At 37.0% G+C, this 25,195-nt stretch overlaps 2 protein-coding genes across 6 annotated transcripts in view; both read left to right on the top strand.

Annotated features, from left to right (window-relative positions):
- hbs1l (HBS1-like translational GTPase) overlaps positions 1–25,195 on the top strand; it is a 167,034-nt gene that overhangs the window by 88,087 nt on the left and 53,752 nt on the right. The gene's annotated exons all lie outside the window — the stretch shown is intronic.
- sgk1 (serum/glucocorticoid regulated kinase 1) lies at positions 1,693–24,779 on the top strand. 4 transcript variants are annotated; one of them, XM_056239890.1, is made up of 14 exons: positions 1,693–1,953; positions 2,077–2,198; positions 5,526–5,765; positions 14,010–14,207; positions 15,201–15,261; positions 20,846–20,921; positions 21,212–21,287; positions 21,379–21,567; positions 21,684–21,815; positions 22,534–22,770; positions 22,854–22,949; positions 23,077–23,232; positions 23,329–23,418; positions 23,587–24,779. In XM_056239890.1, exons 2-14 carry the CDS (start codon positions 2,121–2,123, stop codon positions 23,752–23,754), a joined length of 1,797 nt encoding a protein of 598 aa, XP_056095865.1. In that variant the 5' UTR covers positions 1,693–1,953; positions 2,077–2,120; the 3' UTR covers positions 23,755–24,779. The 4 variants fall into 4 exon arrangements, with proteins under 4 accessions (XP_056095865.1, XP_056095879.1, XP_056095889.1 ...); XM_056239904.1 differs by lacking the exons at positions 1,693–1,953; positions 2,077–2,198; positions 5,526–5,765; positions 14,010–14,207; positions 15,201–15,261 and adding an exon at positions 18,430–18,566; XM_056239914.1 differs by lacking the exons at positions 1,693–1,953; positions 2,077–2,198; positions 5,526–5,765; positions 14,010–14,207; positions 15,201–15,261 and adding an exon at positions 18,703–18,847.

Here is a 25,195-nt window from a genome sequence, read left to right as displayed (position 1 = left end):
CGCATGTTATAATCTTATTTTCCAACAGCAGTTTATTCTTTGGTGGCTTCTTGCTCTTTGCGAGGTATTTTGCGTTTGATTGGGCAGAGCAGACAGTAAGATCAGTGATATGCATAAAATGAATACCTCTTTTGTCCAGGATGAAAGGCGTTTTTTTCTTCTTTCTTTCTCAGGTTGTCTCTCGAATAAAAGGATCCAGTCTGTTATTGTGAATCAGACAGCTCTCAAAGTCAAGATGGGAAATGCATTTTCTCCTTATCTGTAATTTGTGAAATTGCCTCTGCGTATATGGCATTTTATCTTTCTGTCGTCTCCAAAAAGAAGAAAATATTTTTCTATTTTTTTGTGTGTGCGATTCAGATATCTTTGATGTATGTTTAGAGCTATGAGTCATATAGTCTACACAAGGTTTTTCATCCACACTAATCAAGTAAATAACCACTGAGATTTCACTAAATTATTTTGCCAGCTGTGTTTGCATGATGAATAAAAATTAGTCAGTGCACAGTGCCAGGCTACTTGAAACTGTCAATTCATAAACAACACTTAATTAATTAATACGGTGACAGTTTAGTCGCTGTTTTTTGCTTGTCTGTTTATTAACTCTTTTATGCTATTTTAAAAATGTTTGGGTTAATTGTATTAGATTTATATGAATAATGCATTTACATGTATGCATATGGCAGATGCTTTTATCCAAAGTGCATTCAAAATTGCAGTCAAGGTATGCATTTGATTACATTCCCTGAGAATCAAACCTGTGACATTTGCGTTGCAAGCATTCCTATTTAATGTACAGGAATGCATTTTTCAATTGGAGTCATTTTTTAATACAATACAATAGATAAATATGTATTGTATTTATTCAGATTTTTATTATCTTATTAATTGTTAATTTTATATAGATGTTTTATAATAATGTATTAATTTATTTAATTTTAATTAATTATTAATTGTATTATTAATTAATAATAAATGAATAAGTATATCTGATCATTATATTTTATTATTTTATTAGGTGGGGTGGTTTGGAACATTTTTGTCGTATATTTTTTGTGAACATCTATTGGGGGAAAAAATTCCATTCTGATTTCGTTGTTTATTTTGTTAAAACAGATTAACATATTCACCAAAAAATGCCGCCATCTTGAAGCTTTCTTTGAAATATGTCAACCTCCTGATATACTTACGACTTACTCAAAAGGACAAGGAGTTGATGGATCTCTCCATCATTATATCTTTAACTCAGTATATTGATTTTCCCCTTATTATCTTCCATTCTCTCTTTCTGCAGATGCGTGACATCCGCTGCCTGCAGGATGACAAACCTGTTGACTCATTCACCCCTGCTCATTCATAAATGATTCCTGACCAAGAGAATTCCAGAAAAAAACTGACAGGTAGGAGAGAAAGGGAGCATGAATGTGAGTCAGAAGAGGCTTGCAGCACTGCAGCGGTTCCTGTAACACCAGTGGTCAGGCTAAACACACCCATCCAATCCATCAGCCTTCATTCATCCTTCGCCCATCCTTCCATTCACACAATGAAAACAGCGGGGAGGGAGGGATGGAGAGAGAGATGCTGCGATAGAGAGAGCATCAGCTGCTGCAGAAAACTAAGGGGGGGGGGGGGATGAGGAGGAGGAGGAGAGAGACTGAGAGTGTATCGGTGCTGCCAGAATGAAGAGCTACAGAGAGAGAGATAGCGAAGGCAGGGAAGAAGGTGCGCTTCTCTTCGATTGAAACACTCACTCTCTGTCACATTGACAAGGTGTGTGTTCGGCTTCATCTCATTCTGTGTGTCTCTCACATACGCACATACAGCGGTGGCTCTGCAGAAGCATGCTGTGAAATCCAGCAGCATCACTGGGACGACTCACGGCATCGGCGCAGCGCTGATATCATCGCTCAGAACTGACAATAATATCAAGGAGCAGGGAGGACAACTGCACAGGTATGACCGCAGACACATGTGTTCGCCAGGCAACAGATATCTCAGATTTTTTGTTGTCGCACTTATGTCAGGCAACACAAAAGACCTCATAATCTTGTTTTCACCTTCTCGTCCCTCTCTAAGGCATCACGCTGGGGTCCGCAGAGTACGCGGGCCGGCCAGAGGCCATGAGGCTGGTCCATAATGCAGAGAAACAGTCTTTCTCCTTTAAGAAGTGCTCTGCTTTCCAGTTTGTCAAGAGGAAGGTGAGTGTGTGAGCATATGTGTGTGTTGGTTGCAGAACTTCTTTGGCTGGGGGAGACTTAAAGGTGCTGTTCAATCTGTGACTTGGCTTTGACATGTTGCACTGTGGTGCTTATGTGGACAAACTTATCAGGCTCGAGTTGTTTCCCTGTTCCTTGCTTCTTTATTCTATCAGCTCTCCACTAAATATAAACAGCAGAAGCACAGAAATATAGATGTTTTAAGGTTTTTAAAAGTATTTTCCTCTGTAGATGAAGTGAGGCATAAATAATCGTCTGCGTTCGTGGGTATAGCTGGTGTTTGGATTCAAAAAAAGGGTTATTATCGTAACTAAAACTATTAAAAACATTGATGTTTAAAGGGATTGTTTACCCAAAAATTCTGGCATAATTTGTTCCAAACCTGTCTATGAATTTCATTCTTCTGCTTGAACACAAAAGAAGATATTTTGAAGAATATGGGTAACCAAACAGTTGATGGGACCCATTTGACTCTGTTTGGTTATCCATATTCTTCAAAATCACTTATTTTGTGTTCAACAGAAGAAAGAAACTCATTGGAACAACTTGAAGGTGAGTAAATTATGATAGAATTTTCATTTTGGGTGAACTATCCCTTTAATTGAAATAAAGCTAAAATAAAATAAAATATAAATATTAGTTGGAAAACTTTTATAAATTATATAAATTATATAAATGTACATATAAAAATAATAAAATATATAAAACACCACAAACTAAAATCACTCATTTTAAAATTAATACCAAATTAATTTAGGTATTATAACATTATAATATACATTATGATATGAAACATGGATATTCATTTTGATATTTGCTAAATATTAAATTTAACAGTGTTATTAAATTAATAAATGATTAAATACTGTTTTTAAAGATATAAGTGAGCATTAGGTGACAACAAAGGTAATCTAAATGTAAAGATTTGGGGAAATGAGCATGCACAATTAAATATTCAATATCAAGCAATACAGTAAATAAAAAAAATCTCTAAAATCAGCCAACAACCGATATATTGCATATAGTAGTGATATATTGTGCAACTCTTATTTTGTGAGGTGTATATACACAACGGGCTGTTTGTGTCATGAGTGTGAGATTGACGCTATTTGTAAATATGCAAATATAAGTAAGTAAGTAAATATAAATAAGTAATATTGCCATGCAATTTGATATTCATATTGAGATAAGAAATATTTATGGCTTTATTGTGTTTGCATTTAAAACAAAAAAATGAAACTACTATTCAGATTTGATTTGTGACTGTTGCAGAGGCCAATATGAACATGTTTTGAGTTATTTATTTAAATATAATGTATTTGTTTTGGTTTTAGGTGAGAAAGTGTGTGTGTGGTTTGGGATTGAGTCCAGACACACACACACACACACACACACAGACGCACAGCAGATGGAGTGTCAGAGAGTGACTCAGTGAGATGGTTTTGTTGGATTATTATGTATTTATGTGTACACCGAGACAGAAAAAGAAAGAATATTCTGGAGTACCAAGGTTGATGTTTGTCTTTTGTAGGTCAGCTTGCAGCGTTGTCTCGTACGTGTGTAGCATTAACACAACCGGAGTGTGTTGTGGGTTTGTTACCTTGCGCTGTGTCTTTGCACTGAGCCACACACACACACACACACACACACACATACTCTGATGTGTTTCTCTAGTGACTAAAAGTTTCATGGTTGCTGAGTCATCAGTAGAGCCTGTGTTTGGAGTGGTTTATTGAGTTGCTGTTGCTTTAGCATTTGATTCCTGTAAGGAATGATTCATGTGCCTGACAGACCTGATCATAACAATAACATTCAGCAGGTCAAAGATGAGATAAGACAAGATTTTAGTTGACTAAATAAAAAAAGTGAATTGTTGGGATTCTTGACTGTACAGTGTGATTGTTTATGTATGTAGGACATTGAGAAGCATTGTTTTTATTAATTATATGATTTTTCCTATTGTTTTCCTCATTCTGAAAAAAGACAAAAGTTTGATTATATAGAGCTTTCAGATTCTTTTTTTGTCTGGTTGTTTGGAAGCTGTATGAAATGAAGTGAGAAGTGGAAATATCTCAGCCTGTGCTCGCGCCATGAGCTGCAGGATTTCCTGGGGCCTAGAAAATTGCTTTTCACTCAAGGGATTGAAGTCATTAAATGCATTGTAAACTACAAAGAAGACATACGACCCTGTGCCCTGCCTCTTTTAGTCAGTCACTGCTGCTGATTTGGAGGACGCCTTTCAGATTTCATTGTTTAGCTTGTAAAGACATACACGGGTACGGCCCTGAGATCCCATGTTCTGTTTAATCTGCTTGTACAGGAGCAAATGCACCACTCCAAAATTCACATTCACAGTTTCCCTCAGACAATAAATTCAAGATGTTTTGACATGACAAAATATTGTCTTCTTAGTTACTTTGAAAAACATGGTATTTGATAATTGGGTTTCACAAGAGCCTTTTGCATAACACATTTCTCCATCGCACATGAAGGAAAAGCACAAATCTCTTTAATATCTCAATTGTTTCTCCTAGATTAGATGGGTTGTAGATGGAAACTTTTACTTTTTACTTCACAATCTCTCATGCCTTTTCTACAGTATCAGAAGAGATCTTAATGTCTCAAACTGTCTGCAATCAAAAGTCAAACATTTCTTATCACCATTGTTTTATTAAATTATTTTATGTGATTTTATTTCATATTAATTTTTTATATTTTACATTATTTTAACTCAATACTCTTAAGGAGTATTTGATATTTTTATTATATTTTATTTTGTTCATTCACAATTTCTTTTCTACATTTTTTTAATACTCTTGAGCATTGTTGTTGTTTGTTTATATTTTTCCCTATTATTTTATTTCACGTTATTTTTTTTATATTTTACATTCATTTATTTTAACTCAATACTCTTTAAGTAAATGTTACCAGTCTCATTTGTTACTATTTTTAGCTATCCTAAGGGGTTTAAGAGAAATATAAGACACAAAGCTGATCCTGAGCAATGAAAGAGCATCAGCATCTGATTATTACACTCTCCTCTGGGATTTTATATCTAAATCCAACATACTCTTCCCAGATGTTGTCAGTAGAACTCATGGTTTTATAATCATTTCATGGAAGTCAATTGATCTTTATTTATCAACACAGAATTTGCTTCCTGGAATTAGTTTGTCAGGTGGCTACTCAACCACCAAGGAAGCTACTGGTGGTTACCACCCCTGAGCCTTGAATTATATATATTATGTGATGGTGCCTGGTAATAATGGTAATAAATTGATGCAAAACTCTGTCTTGTTTTGGCCTCAGGTGCGCAGGTGGATGAGGAATCCGAAGGTGAATGTGGAGAAGGTCCAGGCTAAGGGCTACCTGTCTCCGTGTCCGAAATGTCAGGAGGGGCAGGACCTGTGGTACACGCACATCCCAGCACCTTACGGCTGCTGCCACAACAGTCCTGGAAGATACTACCTCCCTCACCCCCCCAGCCCTCTCTATCAGACCTGTGCCCCCTGCACACCCTGCCAGCCAGACAAGAACAAGACATGCAAGGTCAGGAAACTGTCTGTTTATTAACCTTTCAGTTATCTGTTAATTGTTTATTCATGCATCTATTCATCCTTTTGGAGTGATTATTAAGATTTCAGGCATCTTGAGTCTTTCTTGACTTTTTTTGTTGCCAGTAGACAGTGTCTTAATTGGTTGCATTTTATTTTGATGTTTTATTGGAACTAAGAGCTTGTAGATAAAAACTGAGCTTAAGACCAATTAAAAAAATATTCTCTAGAAACATTTGTTTGAAACATTTTGATGAGAGAAAGGAAAACATGAAGAAACACCTGGAATATTCTTTAATAAATTACCAATTTTTTTATTTTACCTGGGTACAAAATCCCTACTTACACTAAAAATATTTAAAGTTCTCCTTCATGTTCAATTAAATCTGATATTGAGATAAACACAAAGTTCTGTCTGGAACTGTAGATGGCGCAGACTGATTGGTCCTTAACTCGATCCGCTTGCAATCAGATCGTTATCTATAGGGCACAGCTGATTGGTTCCTGCTGTATCAGTAGCCAATGAGGTCACTGCTCAACCATTAAATACATGCTCAGTATTTACTGTAGCAGTGCAGGGCGCTTTCAGAAACCCTCCACCTTCCCCAGCTCCACCTGTATAGATCTGCTAGGGGTAATTCATACGCTATATTGATCAGTAGCAGCATGTCTTACTTGCTCACAGCAGTGTGTCATGTATGTAATGGCAGTAGCAAGTCCCGTACTTACTCTACAGCAGCAGCAATAACAGCAGCAGGAGATCAATTCCACCAAGACCAAACATCAACATTGTCAAACCATTACCATGCCAAGCAGTGAAATAGACAGAAATAAACTCCATGGTCCATGGAAAATTTGAGAGAAAATAAAAGGATTTTATGAATATTCAGATTTAAATGACCTCAGATACCTTACCACAGTTTACAGCAAACATGATGAGAGTAACAATTGTAAATGGTCTGGTAATGGCTATGCCATATACTTCAGGACCTACAAAACTCGCTCTTTTATATAATTTTTCTCTATTTTGCTTATTTATTCTGATCCCTTGCGGTGCAAACTTTTAATCTTAGCATGCCGTAGGGATGCATAAGAGGCTGAGCATGTTGTCTTTCCATTTAGCAATGCTAAACAGCTTCTCAGGGTTGGCCTATAGGTTAGATGAGTGGAGTGCTCTCTCACTTTCTTCCACAGTTGCTATTCTGACTGTTTGATTGGCTCTCAGACAATGAGTATTAGAAAGATGACACAAAGCTCAGAGGGAGTCTGTATCAGTCATCCCTGCAGAGAGAGAGAGAGAGAGAGAGAGAGAGAGAGAGAGAGAGAGAGAGAGAGAGAGAGAGAGAGAGAGAGAGAGATCACATGACAGCATTTCTGCTTGCTATATGCAGCCTCAGTGCTGTTACGGTTTATGTAACAGACAGACCGTTTTAAATACATTCTGTTGTGTTGTTATGTAAGAATGTATTTATTTAGCAAACTTTCACAACTGTTCATTAACTGTATTAGCATATAATCTGATTATTTACAGAATTGCGTAATTGTATGGAAGCTACCAGGATGGAAAAATGTTAAGTGTTGAAGTTAGCCATTGCTCAGTGAGGGACTGTTAGCTTACATGAGGGTGTCAGCTTAAAATGTTGATAATGTCATACTGTACCAATTTCTGTGATTTTATTAAACATGATGGTATGTTTTACAGAGAGACAACCCAAATAACATCACAGAACATCACAGTCCATTGCCAATACTTTAGCTAATTCCTAATTGCATCAACTTCCAGAAAGTCACAGGAAGACACTGCAAAAGACTAAAAGAATGGAAAGTTATGTTGGGGACTCAGCATGGATCTATAAATTCTTTACCAATTAAAACAATATTCCCAAGAAAACATTTGTTTGAAACATTTTAATCAGAGAAAGGAAAATATGCGGAAATATTAGGGAAATTCTTTAATAAATCGCCAATGTTTCATTTTATCTGGGTACATGACAAAATCCCTATATACACTAGAAATATTTTTTACATTTTATTTTTAACTGGAATCCCCAAGAAATAAAAGGATTTTATGAAGCACATTTTAACAGCAACAAATGTGAAGAGTTATGCAAATAAATTTGAATTAAACTGCATTTTTTGTAATAAATAAGATATAAGATATAATATATGATATAAATAAGTATATTTAATACAAAGATTTTATACAGATTTATTATATATTTTCAAATTAAAATGACAAAGTAGATAATATATTTGATTTAATTATTTATAAGAAACAATGTGCTGTTTTTGACATTACTATTACTATTTATACACAGCATAAATGGGTATATATACATGAAAATATATATCCATCTTTATATTTTAGGATGGGGGTCCCTTGGATCATATTTGGGAATCATTCAATATAAAAAGTTTTTAAAATATGTATAATATAATATTATAAAAAAAATGTTTTTAAAATATATTAAAAACATATTAACCCAGCTGCATTATTCCTTGCTCTCTCTTATACCGTATGTTGTTTTATTTGCAGCACTATATAGATAGACAGACCTATACATAACGTCAATTACATAACGATGCTTAAACCTCTGAGGTTTGTTAGATTTTGAGTACGATTGATTTAATAACCTCTTACTTCTCCCCTGCTTTGCCACAAACAGTTCTCAAAAAACCACAGAATAATGCCTGAGTTTATCATGATAATGTTTTTATTCATGATATTGTGTAGGAGCTACTGCTACACAACTGTATATCAAGGTTAGGTTGGGTTAAAAATATATGTGTCCTGACAGGGAGAATGGGGGAGGAGAAGAGGAAAGGTTATAAGAGAAAGAAAAAGCCACATCATTTTGTGTCCGGTCTGTCCTGAGGGTGAAGTTATGTAACGTATATCAGGGTGAGAATGACCGAATCGCAGCAGCAGCGTCTATAAATGAATTCATTCAGCAACCTGAGAGTAATATCTAATTCTGTTCATTCTTCTCATAACCTGCCTTCATCATCACTGTCGGCTCGGATCTTTCGCTAATCAGTCATCGTTTTAATTGTTATTCTAAAGCTACAGCTCATTTTGGTTTTGTAGATAAAGTCCTAAACTCTCCCCATGCAGTAACCTGGGCATGTGATGGATCTGTATTGTGTTTCATTCATTTTGCTTTATTGACTCTGGACTGAGGAACATGATCGTGTTTTACAGTAGATGTTGCCTGGAAGGATTTTTATTTCACGCCCTGTGAAAATATGGAGAGCAGTGGGGCTCCTTCTCGCTCTGCATGAGGGTTTGTGTGCTTGTTTGTGTTTGTGGAATTAATGTGGCAGAAAGATGCAAGGGAGGTTGTGCCGATGACTCATCGCTCATGTGGTCTGTGGTCAGATCGCACAAACGCACACACACAGGGCGAGTTTGAATAGTGCCAGGTTTCGCCGGGTTGAAATGAGCATAAAGTTTGATTGACCACATTGCGCTGGCCTTCAGATGGAGGAGGCTTCTTCAGTACTGTGAGCCTGAGATGAGATATACAGTAGGTTTTATACAGTATGTGAGTCTCTGCTAAATAATTACTGTATAAAACAGATTAGTTGTGTGACTGATTAAATTCTTCGCTGTAGAGTGTTTAAAGTAAACTGACAAAATGAGACCTTTTTAATATCTCATTAACACTTCTCTGTAACATAATTAAATGGAGACTTTTGCTTTTAGCATCACTACTCACCCTCCTTGTGTCGTTCCACACCTATATGACTTTCTTTTGCAGAAAACAAAATAGTATATTTTTTAAGAATGTTTCAATTGTTTTTTATCCATACAATAAAAGTAAATGGGGTTCAAAACAACATTGGGAAGAAGAACAAAGAAAGTCGTAGGAAAGAAAAATGACATGTGATCCTGTTAATTTCTCAACTGTATCTCCTAAAGGTTCTTTACTGGGATCAATGGTTCCATGAAGAACCTATAACATCCATGGAATCTTTCCACTGCACAAAAGGTTCTTCAGGGTAATAAAATGTCCTATACATTTGAAAAAAAAAAAAAATATATATATATATATATATATTTTAAGAACTGTGCATTGAAAGGCCCTTTTAGTAACCCAAAATGGTATTGCATCACTGCGGGGGGAAAACCCTTTTGGAATCTTTTTTTAAGAGTGTAAATGGAGATCAAATGCACTTGTTCATGTCTCCTCCTTAGATTTTTCTCCTGAGAAAAAGACCCCAATAATCTTATATGTGTCTCCTCAAAAGCTCAGATTCAATCAAAAGTCGAAATGAACTCAAACATTTCTCAGTAAGTTCTCCGGATCAAATGATCTAAGACATGCTAACCACATTAGTTTTATCGATTTATACTCTTGAGAAACATGTTAGACAACATTGATACTTCGACAAAAAGTCTCCTGAGCCATTAAAGAGCAACTTCTGAGCTATAAAATGTTCCTTTGTGCAAACACAACCACAAAAACACACACTTCTGCCTTCGTCTGTCCACAATCCAGAGCATGTGTCATTAGTTCCCATAAATGCAAAGCTGTTTTGATGTGTCACTGGAAGAGCTCGGCTTTTAAACGGATCAAACCCTGCTGAGATGTTGTGGACTTTAGCTCCAGTTTTAGTATCATTGGGATAATATTATAGTTTATAGGCTATATAATGAGAAATGTTTCTGAACTAAAGTTTAATTTTATTTCAAGTAATAAAAATTTGTTTTTTAAGTGGTGGGGGTACTTTTAGTTAACTTTAATAACACTGATTAGCATATTTTATTTTTAGTACAAAACAACATTTCTGTTAAGTATTATACAATTATGGCTTCTGGAGGCCAATTAGCAAAGTACTATTTTTATCTTTTTGTTCACGCGTCTCATCTCTGGCATTGTAACCGTTTGTCCCGTATGAATCTCTGGTTGGGGTTAATGAGGCTAATGGTTACTAGGTTTCAGGGAAAACACGTCACACAGAAGTGCTTTCACCAGAGCCCTTAAAGTGACAACATCAGTGTCAGTTCCAGTCAGACCTCCTGCGCTGGTTAAGGTGATTCTTTATCTCCGTTTTGGGCCTCATGTCTTTCTCCGGCCCTTATACGCTGTTGTATGCTAACTCTCTGGTGCTGTGCCAGTCGAGGGTGGCTCCTGGCCAAATTCCCTCTCACCTTCCAAGCGTGGGCTAGTGGTGTCAGCTGGATAGAAGTTCTTCTGAGGAAGTTTGTGACCTTCACCTACTTTATATATTTCTCCGCTATCAAGTTGAAGGAGCTATTATATTTAGAGAGCTTTATACTGGTGCAGAAAAGGCCTGAATCATTCTGTAATCTTTCCTGAATCGTTCTGCAATCCTGCCACAAAGAGGCACAGCGGGCTAATAGATTTTAGGGGGGGAGTAATATTTATTCTGTGGGAATGGAATACTTTTCTATACAGAGCGGGTTTAATTATGCTTACAGGATTTAGTGTGTAGGGCTTTACTTTGCTACTTCAGGGACAAAAAACGCCCCAGAATTGAGCTAAATCTCAGAAAACCTGCCTTTGGGGACGTCTGAGGATGTTCTCTAAGGTAAAAATTATTCATGAGTAAAGTTTTTATTTTTTATAATGACAGTGTTTGTCTGCATTGATTAAAAATAGTATTAAATGAAAACAACAAAGGTATGTCATCATTTAGATAGCTTGGGTTGGAGAGACAAGACTTGCACGCTAAAGCACTCATAAAATATTTTTAGCCTTTATGGAAACTGATAAATGGTAGTTTAGTTTACACATGACATGTCCATGAACTTTTTGTTAAATCAACATCAAGATGTTATGTTAAATGTTATATGAATGTATAAGGGAACCTCTAACCATCACCATTTTTCTTTTTCACAGTTTTTAATCACTTTTTGCCTCCAATAGTTCATTTAAATGGTCCTGTGGTATGGCAAATTAATTTTTAAAAGTGTAAATCTTCCATATTTTTTGTCAATTAATGTGGGCATAAAACTGCATGAATACAATTGTTTAAAAAAACACTATTATAATATAATATATTCTGAAATATAATATGTAAAGTATTGTTGGTTTTTTTTGTTTTGTTTTTGAAAGAAATGAATACTTTTCCATCACGATTTCCACATAAATATTAAGAAGCACAACTGTTTTCAACATTGATAATGATAAGCAGCAAATAAGCTTATTAAAATGATTTTGGAAGGATCATGTGACTGCTTTGCATCACAGGAATAAGTAACATTTTAAAATATATTAAAAATAGAGAACAGCTATTTTAAACTGTAATTATATTTCACAATTTTACTGTTTTTACTGTATTTGTCATCAAATAAATGCTGCCTTGGTGAGTATAAGAGACTTCTTTTAAAAACTTTAAAAAGCCTTTTCAACAGTATAGCCTAGTGTATAAATATATGCTTAATTGAAGTATGTAATCTTTGAATGGTTTTACATATTATGAATTCAAAATAAATTATGAAATTAAGTGCATTTTAATGCTTAGTTATGATTCAGTTAAATTCAATGCATTTTATGCTTAAAGATAAACATATTTAAATACATGTAATTTAAACCATTTGTTTAAATAATATTTTTGCCAGGAACATTTTACACGCCACATACAGGACAACTTCCCAAAAGTATTTCATGCTGGAGGTGAAGGACTGGAGACATTCAGTAGCTTTTGTTCCCAGCTGGGTTTCATGATGGGATGCAGAGGGAGGAAGACTTTTGGGAATTCAATAAAGGCTGATCCTATACAAGGGTTTGGGTCTAATCTCCTCAAACAGGGCTACAATGTGAGATTTACCCTCCATGGCAACATATGCACACATAAACAGACATAAACACACCCCAGGTCTTCAAAAATATAATGACATTGTATTGACTAGAAAATCTCTGCCTGGTAAATACTGTCTGAGAGACTTTAGATAACAATAGCAGTGCATGAGAAATGCCAACTCACATACTCTTTGGAGGAGAGGAGAGGAGCGAAGGGAGGGAAGAGTTGCTGATTAACCATTTTTTATCTTAGCATTTTCCTGTAAGTGCACTTACATAATCGGCAGCTTTTGATGTTGAAATATTTGGGCCAGGCTGAGTGTACACTAGACTAGGCCCTTGAGAAAGGTTAGTTGCAGTTCCGAGATCACCTTTCCCTGGAAATCTGTGCTTCATTTCTGGCATCAAAGGCTAAAGAGCAAAGTGTGTCCTTCTGATTATTGTGGATTATAGAATAAGATTGAGTCGCTGCAGTGACGTCTTTCACTGACCCTTGAGCTTTTATCAATACAATTACAGATCTAGTCATAACTTTGACATTTAGGGGTGAATGTGCTAAAAATAAACTTTTGAATCAGTATTTTATGCAATAATGAGTTGGGTGCTAAAGCAACCTAAAGCATGAGGTGGTGTGAGGTTAAAGTCTGAGCTGGTAACTAAACTTTTTTTTGGTGGGTTGAATCCCACAATAGTAAATCCATTAACTATTATCATTCATTATCATTAACTATTCCTCCTCTAAATATACTGTGAGTGCCTTTTGGTAAAAGCATCAGCTAATTTAAGGAAAAAAACTTTAAGTTGAGTTTTTGAAAGGAGTCTCTTTTGGTTAAAAAGTCTCTTTTGATCAATTTAATGCATACTTGCTGAATAAAACTTTAAATGGTGGTAAAATATAATCATTTCTTTTGGCTTTAGTAAAATGACAATATAAAATCAATTATTTATAAACAATTATTGTTATCTTTACAGTATCACTGTAGATTTCTCACACAATATACATGTTCCAACATGATCAACATCTTTGTTGATCCTTGAACAACATTCCAATCAGCCAATCAGATTTGAAAGAGAAGTTTACAGTTTATTTCAAGTAGGTTTACAACCAGGGTTAGGTGCCTCTACTACATCAGTGTTATTCATCTATCATTTCCCTCTGATTTTAAGGATAACTTATGTACGGTTATAAGTTATAAGGTATAAGTTATAAGTGATATGGTTAGGACTACATTTTCAGAGAAGAATGTTTTTCAAGGATCAACTAAATATGTTGGTCCAGGGTCATGTCTCATTTGGCAAAATCATACATAATACATGAAAATATAGATTTTAAGAAGGGAGTTCCTTGCAAGGGTATTTTTTCATCATATTTGGGGTTCCTTGGCATCAAATTGTTGGGAAACCACTGCACTAAATGATCAGCTGTTTACTCGCTTTACCTCGAGGCTTACCTTGTTGTGTTTCAACAGGTGAGAAAATGGAAGATGCTCAGTCGACATCACAATGATAGTAAGGTGAGGGAGGCAGAGTCAGATGGGCATGTGATCTGTCCCTGGGTGATGTCACCCCTGCTGGGAAGCCCCGTTCTGTTGGAATGTTGCATCTGCAATGGGCCCTTCATCACTTACGGGCACGAGGAGGCATGGCAACCACGTCAGCGCACACAGGTCAGCACAGAAACACTCGCACATGCACACAAACGAATTACAGTGTCTCATGCAAAATCTAGGAATATCAATGCATTAGATGAAATGTAAAAAAAAAAAAAAAGTGCACTTTTCAAGCAAAATATTTCACAAAAATCTTCTACATTTTTAAATCATAAAACAATAGATACACTCTAAAACAATGCTGGGATGTTTCAACTCATGTTTGGGTCAAATATGGACAAACCCAGCCATTGGTTTAATTGTTTTGATGAAATTTTAAACCCAACGGTTGGGTTTGTCCATATTTGACCCAAACATGGGTTGAAACAACCCAGCATTTTTTAAAGAGTGCATAAAAATAAGACATTTGGATGCCTTCTGGTTGTCAAACCTTGTGAAAAATTTCTGGAAGCATGATTTGTTGACATTTGTGGCCATTTTCCATTTCTCTTCATTCTTTCTGGACTGAGCTTAATTTAGCCACTTAGTTGTTTACACAAGATAAAAGAGCAGTGAGACACATGGGCCAGGAAAGCTTAGCGTAGGTGTATCTGCAAAGATGTTAATACTATCCCTCACATATTTCAGCATTCTGTTAGCCCGCTCTCCAGGGAGGTTTTTAAAGAAGTAGACATGGATAATTTCTCTTTCTGTCGCTCTCTCTCTCTCTCATCCTCTCTCGCTTACTTCACTCAGCTTTGCTGCTTGAGTGGAAAACTGTATACCGGATGTCACATCATTTCATTTTTATGCAAACTGTAGATGCGACAGTCCATCTGAACGCCATCACGTCTCTACATTATTAATGAAGCAAAGTCCTATTTCTAATATTGTTAGAAATGCAGTTTTGCTTAAAAAAAAAAACATTTAGGGAAACTTCCTTAAGGACCAAGGCCTCATTCTGTGATTAAACTTGTGTATAGGTCTAAAGAGACATGCAATATTAACACAACAAAAGAATGTTTTCATTGAAGACATGTTGCACTGACCAACATTATTTTTTTTTCCCAGGCAATGGACCTCTACTACCATGGAGACCCTGAGTCTGATTATTGTTGCCCCTCTGACACCAGTAAGTATTTTCAACCAGTCTTTTTCCCCTTTCATTGCCTTATTTCCACACTCTCCCTCTCTTTCTTATACATTTTCTCTCATTCACTCATCATCATAATTCCCTCAGGATCTCTCTTCTATTGGTCAGTACAGTTGAGTTCCTTCTCTTCCTTTTTGAGTTGCTTTGTTTCTTCTCTCTGTTTTTCTGTTTTGCTGGTATACGCATAACCCGTAATCACCTTGATCCATGTAGGCTTAGAGTTGAACCTTTAATAACTATTTTTAGGTAAGTGCTCAAAACAGCACTTCTGTGAATAAAGCACTCCTACACTATTCAACTGCAAACACTCAACGCCACCTGGGAATGGTACAAATGCACCACACATATCAAGTGCTTGTGAACATGCATTGTATTTGCTAAACTGACACTGATAACAAAAAAATGTTATGTATAAGTGTGATTATTCAATTAGAGGAACTTTTCTTTTCTTTGGATGATTTTAAAGGGGGAAATATATCTAGTTTCAAAGGATAGAATATAATAGATTTGAATAGTTCTTTTAAGGCATTTTTCCTTTTTTAAATTAAATTAGCCAGAATTCCTCTATTTTGGGCTTGTTTAACTTTTCGTATGCAGGAAATTGATCAAATATGCACTTTTACTTTGCACTTGTATAACAAATAAACACATAATAAAATGTTTTCATTTGGAATTTAGGTATAGATTTTTTTTTAAACAGTAAAGACATTTATAATGTTACAAAGGATTTCTATTTCAAATAAATGCTGTTCTTTTGAGCTTTTTATTATTACTGCAAAACTGTTTTCAACATTAATATTTAAGAAAAGTTTCAGCATATTAGATTTCTGAAGGATCATGTGACAGTGAAGACTGGAGTAGTGATGCTGAAAAATCAGCTTTGCCATCACAGGAATAAATGATATTTTGCAATATATTAAAATAGAAAATGGTTATTTTAAATTCTAATAATATTTTATAATATTACTGTTTTTACTAAATAAATGCAGCCTTGTTGAGCATACAAGAGTTCTTTCGACAACATAAAAAACATCTTACCGACCTCAAACCTTTGAACAGTAGTGTACATTTTTTCAGCAAAAATAAAGTTTATATTGGGTTATGACGTAAATTAGTGTTTACGTCAAAAAAACTGTTTGTTTTATTTTCCATGATATCAAGTAGTCAAAAAGTCCCTAATTAATAGCTCACCCATAAATGATCTGTTGCTGACACTGTGGATAAAAGATTTTCAAAAATTCCTTAACCATGACATGGTTGTATAATACCAGTCATTTAAAGGTTACGTGATAAGCTTATCTGAAAAAAAGCAAATGAAAAATACTAAAACTAATTGATTTATTACCTTTATCTTATTTCTGTGGAAATTATATTTTTCCCTAGTTATATCACAACACTGAACCTACAGATACAGAGAGGACCGTGTCCTGGGACCAGTCAGCTGGATTAAATGTGCTTCCCATTTAAACAAAACATGCCAGAGTATGGAGTACTCCAGAAATTAGGAAATTTGAAATCACTGACGTTTAGCAGTCTCATAAATGTGTAATTTAGTACAATCCCTATGAACTACAGTACATTTTTATTACATTTGTTTGTGTCCATATTACATTGCTCATACACTAAATCTGTCTAAATGATCTCATAAGCTCCAGAGTTTCTCCTGATGTAGTCATTGCAGGTGTGTTTGTGTACGCACATATTTGTATGCATTCATACGAATGTGTTTGAGGGAAATTGCATAATGCTCTTGAGACCAGCGTATGATTTAAGTCCACATTAGTATGCATAATGTTTTTGGTCCTGTATTGAGTTCTTAGCAGCATTTAAATGCGATTTCACGTAATCTCCGTCATCCAACATAAATAAACAAAGTGTTTGGACACTTAGGACTGAAGCCTCGTTGATCTCTGTGTGCTCCCTCTGTCTCTCTATCCTCTCCCAAACCTCTATTCACTCACACACTTCCTATTTACACAATGAGAGACTGAAAAAGACGAGAATCTGGATGAGATGAGCACAAGGAGATAGAAGGGGAAGAGAATCAAAATAGAGAGTATTGAACTGCAAACTTAGTTTCTAAACATTGCATAAAACTGTTGCGAAAAATAGACAACTACAATGAGAGCAATTTGTGACAGTGGTGATGACATACAGAAGCGTGGCGTACGGTAGGGAAAACCAGGGCTAGTTGTCACACAAGTTGTCACATGTTTTAAATGTTAGAATGTTATACACAACAATGTTGTGCATGTAAACCACACTCCTCTGGTCTCAAGAGGCGCGCTATAGCGACTGACACTAGCAACTGCAGTCTTTAACGTCCTTGTTAACATGCCCGAGGCGAGGTACATTTGGTAGATTTTCTGCCGTGACCCGGATGAAGGTTTAAAGGGTTAAGATATTTTCTGAGAGCTGTCTCACCCATTATGAGTGAGAAATTTAAAACATGGCTTATTTAAAACTTGCCGGCCCAGAAAAGTTAGTAAAAACATCGTTAAAATAGGGAGGGAGGGGTTAGGATTAGGGGCGGGGTTGGGATTAGGCAATCAAGTACTGACTTCACCGAGGGGGGTAATAATTTGGCAGGGGGTCGAAATTCGGCACAACACCGGAAACCCAGGTTTAAATCCCGCTCGGAGCAGGTTGAGTAGGACTGGTGGTTACATTTGCTTTGTGAATTATTTTCTTCATAATTGTTGTAGTTTTTACATTTAGCGGAAAAGTTGATATTGTATATTATTACAATAAAGGTAGGCTAATTTTTTATTGTGACAACTTACCTCATTCAATGTGACGACTAGCCCCGGTTTTAGGCAGGCTATATCTGTTTCAGTGTTTTTGTGTGATCATTTTCATGCATTGTTTTATAAGTGTTTGAAAGGTTCGCTTCATCCTGTTTGTTTCATCTGAATTCTCTTATTCAGACAGAAAACTAACGGTAGTACACACTCCATTCCCGCATTGAAAGTCCCTTCAATGGTCTCAATTGTGCCACACACGCCATTGATGCACAAAATACTCTGTTGAGGTAGGCAACTGACTGGGCTTTGACAGACAGCCTCCAAGTTCATTTAGCTCAGGCTCCGCATGAAAATAGTGAAGCACATTGTTGGAGGGCTGGAGAAACTCCGCCCCGCAGATATCCGGTGTCAGATCAGCCCTGGTGGAATGCGAAGGATTGAGAAAATCCTTTCACCTCCAAACTTCCTCATCAAGCGTGTCTGCGTCTCCTTACTTTTTTCACTGACCCCCTATGAAAGACAAAACTTCACCGCTCACATGTAAGTTGAATCTCGCCGAAAATCTCGCGGAAAGTTTGTATAATGGAACTGTTTTAATTTAAATGACGGTCCGTTTATTGAGGCTGTACAGGAGGCATCATAGGTGCGTTACCTTAGGGGCAGTGACCCGGTTTTAACACCGTATTCATATCTATATTGATTTAGTCTGATATGGGCACTTGGCTCTGCCTTTGCTAAATATATAACGCTAGTCAGTCTCGGCTCTCATAACAGATTTACAGAGATTTACAGCACAATGAGAACTTCGGCGGAAATAAAAGGTTTGTACTTTTTTCCAGAACATTATCCATAATAAACCGGTGATATGTGTAACGTTACTCTATATTACCCAATTGGCCAATGTAGGCTATATAGCGATTTATTCAAAACATCTGGAAGGTGGCAACGAGCGTTCAAAGTTTTTATACGATAGCCTCCTTAGTGTACTTACAAGTTTGAGCAACGTAAAAATGCATATAATGTTCATTATAGCCATCATGTTGTATTAATTCATGCTTTCTTGCACTGTACCATGATGACTGATGTCTAAATTGTCACAATAAAAAAATATTTTTGGGATGTATGCATTAGGCTATCTTTATTCAATTAATGTTGTTAGGTGCTAATTGTCTACTAATTCTAGCTAATACAACAGCTGGTGACTCGAATTTTGTTGTAAAGCTTTGGGACAGTGCTGGTTCAGTGCCACGAGCTGTAATAAAGTTTTTTTTTTTGCCACAACCCAACCATTAATCCAGTCATTTATGAGTTTAAATCTTATTGAGGCTTATGTTTTGAGTTTTTTTTTATAACTTATGAGTTGGGTATGTGAGTATGACATTGTGTAACTGTGGCAAACTATGGCATTTCATGATCTTGTGTAGCCTACATATCACGGGCTCTAAAATGACAGGAGGAAAAATGCAGAAGAATGCTTGAATTTTCCTGGAAGCAAGTTAATGCAGTAAAAGTCCGACTCATTTCTGCGAATTCGTTTTAAACACCCCTTCAAAAACCAATTAAGCCATTTTTACGTCATGGCATTATTACGGCTTGACATCGCGGTGTGGAATATACTTCAAATATTTGATATATGCAATTTTTTAACGTTTTATTTATTTATAAAATGTTTATTGTAAAAAAATGCTCTTATCACTATCATCGGTTACTTTCTCATTATTCAGACATGTCGATCGTTCGTGAGTTGTGAGTTGACAGAAGGCTCGGACTGAATTAGTTTTTATTCGTGATTGAATCGTTCGGACTATTTTTGTAGACCGGTTCAACCGATTCATTTGAAAGATCCGACACAAAAGAACGGTTCATTCATCGTTAATACATTCGGTAGTTTTCCAACGAGTACTGAAGTTTGGCTCGAATCCCTTTGCTTTTGTCTCATTCATGCGTCATCTGTCACAACGAATAAAATGGGTCTTTGAGAGAAAACTTAAGGGGAAAGAGCGAAATAGTGCGCTATTATAGGATTCATTGACGTGCACTCGTGAATGGCATTGGTCTGACCAACCCGATCTGTTTTCTCTTTACTGTTGTATGTATACTGAACAGAAACGTTGTTTACATTGAGAATGTGCAGCAAGACGGGCAGGCAGAGTTTTTTTTTAAATAAAATAAAAGTGCAGTGACTCATTGGCTCAAGTTTTGTATCGATTTTGAACCCTTCTGACGTTGCTCTCAACAGAACATGTAGTCCTGCTAAGCTTGTAAGATCCGGGAAGATCTTGTTTTCAACTGCATGTAAACATCAGATTTTGAGGCATGACGTGCTCGTGGTGTATCCTTCACTCACAGCTGTCCCCCTCATTGACGTCACGGCTGACTACGACAGACCACGCCCCCTTATACAGAGACTTGCGTCAGGACACGCCTCCTCTCTAAGAACACACACAAAGCCACGCCTCTTAGCGGAAAGCGAACTCTAGCCTCCTCCCCCCAGCCTTTTAAATAGTTGGAACAGTAGTGTAGGAGTTCAGTAACGCTTTGTGTCTTTTTGGTTACTGGCCCGGAGTGGAAAACTACAATGACAATTCAAACGGAGACTAGCGTTCCAGCTCCAGACTTGACCTACTCTAAAACAAGAGGACTAGTTGCTAATCTCAGTGGTAGGCTTTGTTTTTCAGATGAATGGAATCCCTTGAGCCAACTTTAGCAAATTAAGGGAAGCATATTAAGTGATCTTTCTTTTAAATGCATTCTCTCTCTCTCTCTCTCTCTCTCTCTCTCTCTCTCTCTCTCTCTCTCTCTCTCTCTTTTATGTGCAGCCTTTATGAAACAGAGAAAGATGGGACTGAATGACTTTATCCAGAAGCTTTCCACAAACTCTTATGCATGCAAGCAGTAAGTTTATTTTATGTACATATGTAAAGATATGTAAATGTTTTTCCTACTTTTGCCAAAATTATAGTTATTTTTAAAATGTACAATTATAGCTGATATACTTTCAATTAAAGACTTAAAATGCATTTATCTTTTTGAAAAATATTAAATTATTTACAAATTATTTTAAATTAGTTACTATTTACTTACTTACTATTTACTATAAACTTTTTTACATTTCTACATTTCTCCTTGTTTGTTTGCTGAATTGCCCTTGTTAAAAGTTTGCATCTGATATTTTCTTCTTGCAGTCCTGAGGTCCAGTCTATCTTGAATTTGACACCTCCACAAGATGCTGAACTGATGAACAGCAACCCTTCCCCACCGGTATGTTGTTTGGCCATTGAAAGCATGTGTGTATATGCACAATGCATATTTCTACAAAACAATGTCTGAATCATATCTCTCTCCTCTCCAGCCAAGTCCTTCTCAGCAAATAAACCTCGGTCCTTCTTCCAACCCCACCGCCAAACCGTCGGACTTTGACTTCCTCAAGGTCATCGGAAAAGGCAGCTTTGGCAAGGTTCTTCTGGCCCGCCACCGGAGCGATGAGAAGTTCTACGCAGTCAAGGTGCTGCAAAAGAAAGCCATCTTGAAGAAAAAGGAGGTATGGGATCATACAAAGCAATTCACTTCTCAAGACGAGCAGTAATATGTAGAATGCATTGGTTGCATATGCACCCTGAAGTATGTTAGACCTCTTATCATGACCTCTAACCTCAGGAGAAACACATCATGTCTGAGCGCAACGTGTTACTGAAGAATGTCAAGCATCCTTTCTTGGTGGGCCTGCATTACTCCTTTCAGACTGCTGATAAACTCTACTTTGTACTGGACTACATCAACGGCGGAGAGGTGTGTCATTTATTTTGCATTGTTTTTAAGTTACTCAGCAGCTAGAATAATATTTGGTCACACTTTAATTAAGGTCCAATTCTCACTATTAATTAACTATTAACTACGACTTTTGCTTCAATAAACTACTAGGGTAGTTGTTAAGTTTAGGTATTGGTTAGGATTAAGGGGTTGAATATGGTCGTGCATTAATAAACAGCCAATATCATAGTAATATGCATGCTTATAAGCAACTAGTTAATAGTGAGAATTGGACTAAACTAAAGTGTTACTGGATATTTATATGACTCGAAACACTACTTTTTGGTGAGAACATACTATAAATTATTTTTCTAGATATGGAGCTGTGGTTTGCCAACTTTTTGTCTAATTCTAGAAGAACAATATTGACAAGAGAGAGTGATAGAAAATAGATTATTGGAAGGAGACAGTGAGGTCGATGCAGACAGAAAAAGGATATCCTGTCATGAGAAGCAAAGAGGAGCGGCGGGGCTCTGAATAGGAAACTCTCCTCAGGAAATGGCTGGGAGGGGAAAGTGTGTGAGGTGGGGGGAGCCAGATTTAGCAGATGTGGTGGTTTAGACTAGATCTTTTTTACCTTCTCATTTCCTGCCATTGTTCAGGATTGCAGAGACTAGAAAGCCTTGATTAAGTATGTCATTCAGGATATGGAATTCACAGCCTAATCGGTCTCCTCTTTCTCTTTGTCTCTCCATAGCTGTTCTATCACTTGCAAAGGGAGCGATGCTTTCTGGAGCCGCGTGCGCGCTTCTATGCTGCCGAGATTGCAAGCGCCTTGGGGTACCTGCACTCGCTGAACATTGTGTACCGAGACCTGAAGCCAGAGAACATTCTCTTGGATTCACAAGGACACATAATCCTGACTGACTTCGGCCTGTGCAAAGAGAACATAGAACCCAATGGAACAACATCAACATTCTGTGGAACACCAGAGGTAAACGCTGCTTTCAAACAATGCCATTGCATTTGCAGTCGATAGGCGAACTGGTCTTGATGTTTCTCGATTTGTCTTTACAGTATTTGGCACCGGAGGTGTTACACAAGCAGCCGTATGACCGGACGGTGGACTGGTGGTGTTTGGGTGCAGTGCTGTATGAAATGCTATATGGCCTGGTGAGTTATTTCAGCAAAATAAAAGCACTTCATGCCTAAATTGATTAGCTAACTTAACTGTATTGTAACTGACTTGAGTACTTGGCTTTTTACATGATTGCTGACTGTTTTTATGGTTTCTCCACAGCCTCCGTTCTACAGCCGTAACACAGCGGAAATGTACGACAACATCTTGAACAAGCCACTGCAGCTCAAACCTAACATATCCAACGCTGCCAGACACCTGCTGGAAGGCCTGCTGCAAAAAGACCGAACCAAGAGATTGGGCTTCACTGATGACTTTGTAAGTGTGTTTGAATTTTAGCAAAGTCTTTGCCTGATTGTATCAAATAGCAGTTTGTTGCTCATATCTAATGTATCTTCTATTTCACTTTTGTAGACTGAGATCAAGAACCACATGTTCTTCTCTCCCATAAACTGGGATGATCTAAATGCCAAGAAGCTGACGCCTCCCTTCAACCCTAACGTGGTACGTTTCATCGCTCTTCTTGGTTGACTGTGGGTTATGACCACATTGCACTGGATGTTAGAGATAAGAAGGACCTAGTCATGCTGGCATCATTTGTGATAAGAAAACACGCATTTAAAGTATTGCAACTTCTAATCAATTTATTGCTATGTCATTTTGTTGTTTCAGACGGGGCCCAATGACTTGCGACACTTTGACCCCGAGTTCACAGACGAGCCGGTGCCAAATTCAATCGGCTGCTCCCCGGACAGCGCTCTAGTCACAGCCAGCATCACGGAGGCAGGCGAGGCTTTCCTGGGATTCTCTTACGCCCCTGCCATGGATTCCTACCTGTAGCCCGTCGAAGCAGAAACCTCATCCCGTAGACTTTGACCTGTAGCTCATTACCATGGAAACACTGTCCCATGGATTCACACCTGTAGTGCATCACTATGAGAAAAGAAACCCCGTCTCATTTCCCTGCCTCCAGATAGGGGGCATTTGCACATGGCATATGGCAGCTCAAAAGGCCTTTGTTAAAAGGCCTGAGTTTTACACATTAAAAAAAGACTTGTCATCTTCATCGTCTGCATCCAAATGCACGATTTCTCCTCCGCTTTCACCCCAGGTTGTGTCAGACAGACAGATGGGGAAAAAGAACGAGAGAAGATTGATGCTAATGGACGATTCTTATGTACTTTTCCTTTCTTGAGATTTATTTCCAGCTTATTCACTTTTATAGGATTGTCTGTGCTAGACTTCATTGTTTTGGATGGATTGAATGTGTGTGTAATGTGTATGTGCCTTCATTTTAACACCCCTTCACACATGTTTGTTTAATCTAAATCATGTGATCTGGCATGTCAGTCCGTGTCAGATATAAAGTACAGTCAACATGACGCTAAAACCACTAAAATATATCAGCATCTGATGTTTCTGTGATCTTTCAGTTATGCGTCTGGGATCAAGTTGCACATTTATCTTCCTAATTTAAAGAGCACTTCCTTTTTGTGTTTTTCTTGTTCTTTTGACTTGAGTGGAAGGTGCTAGAGGAATGTGCTGCTGGTGTTTGTAGATACGCACCTGGACCAAGGAATACGACGTCGCTGTCCCTCCTTACTCTTTCTAGGATGTACAGTAATCGTAACAGCTCAGAAATGGGCCAGTTTGTCTGAACATCACATTCCATTGAATAAGACTGTAAAGGTTATTTAAGTTTGTTTGTACATTTTAAGGTCTATGTATTAGTTTTAATGTATATGGAACAAAAACCTAATGTATGCTTATATGTAACTATAAATGTACTGTAAACTTGTAAAATGTTTGAATCATGTGACCTTGTTTGGTTCGCAATAAAACTTTACGGTTATTTTTCCCCAAAACGATCTTTGTGTTTTCCTGAAGAAGACAATAGGTAGATGAAACTATAACACTGGGATAACAGTGTAAAGCAAAAATGAAACGTCATTGGTTACCTCAGCTGATCAAAGGTCTCTTTTAGTACAGTGTTGTGCGTCACAGTCTTTCTTTCCCAACCCAGCGCTCACGCCACCCCTGCACATTCTTTAACCAAGCATAATTTTAATTTCTCTGGCAGCTGTCAATGTTTGCATGTATTAACTGTGGCTCCTGGAACTGCTTTTCTGAGACCCGGTGTAATGGTCTGAGCAAGTTCACCAGAAACGCGGCCTTAAACTAGGTCACGCATCAGCGAAATGACTGGTAGTTTATTAAAAGTAAACCTGACCTGAGCATTGCTTACGTAAAAGAGATTTTAGAGACATCCTATGCAAGATGC

The sequence above is a fragment of the Rhinichthys klamathensis genome, unplaced genomic scaffold (assembly GCF_029890125.1).
Source record: "Rhinichthys klamathensis goyatoka isolate OS25496 unplaced genomic scaffold, OSU_Roscu_1.1 h1tg000020l_1, whole genome shotgun sequence".
Taxonomy (NCBI): Eukaryota; Metazoa; Chordata; class Actinopteri; order Cypriniformes; family Leuciscidae; genus Rhinichthys; species Rhinichthys klamathensis.
This window is presented reverse-complemented; position numbering and strand designations above follow the sequence as displayed.

Bases quoted from the DNA above. Each gene is read 5' to 3' on its own strand.
- sgk1 (XM_056239890.1), top strand. From the start codon at position 2,121: ATGAGGCTGGTCCATAATGCAGAGAAACAGTCTTTCTCCTTTAAGAAG. The intron at 14,208-15,200 runs GTCAGCACAGAA...TTTTTTTCCCAG, and splicing joins AACCACGTCAGCGCACACAG to GCAATGGACCTCTACTACCA. The intron at 23,233-23,328 runs GTAAGTGTGTTT...TCACTTTTGTAG, and splicing joins TGGGCTTCACTGATGACTTT to ACTGAGATCAAGAACCACAT.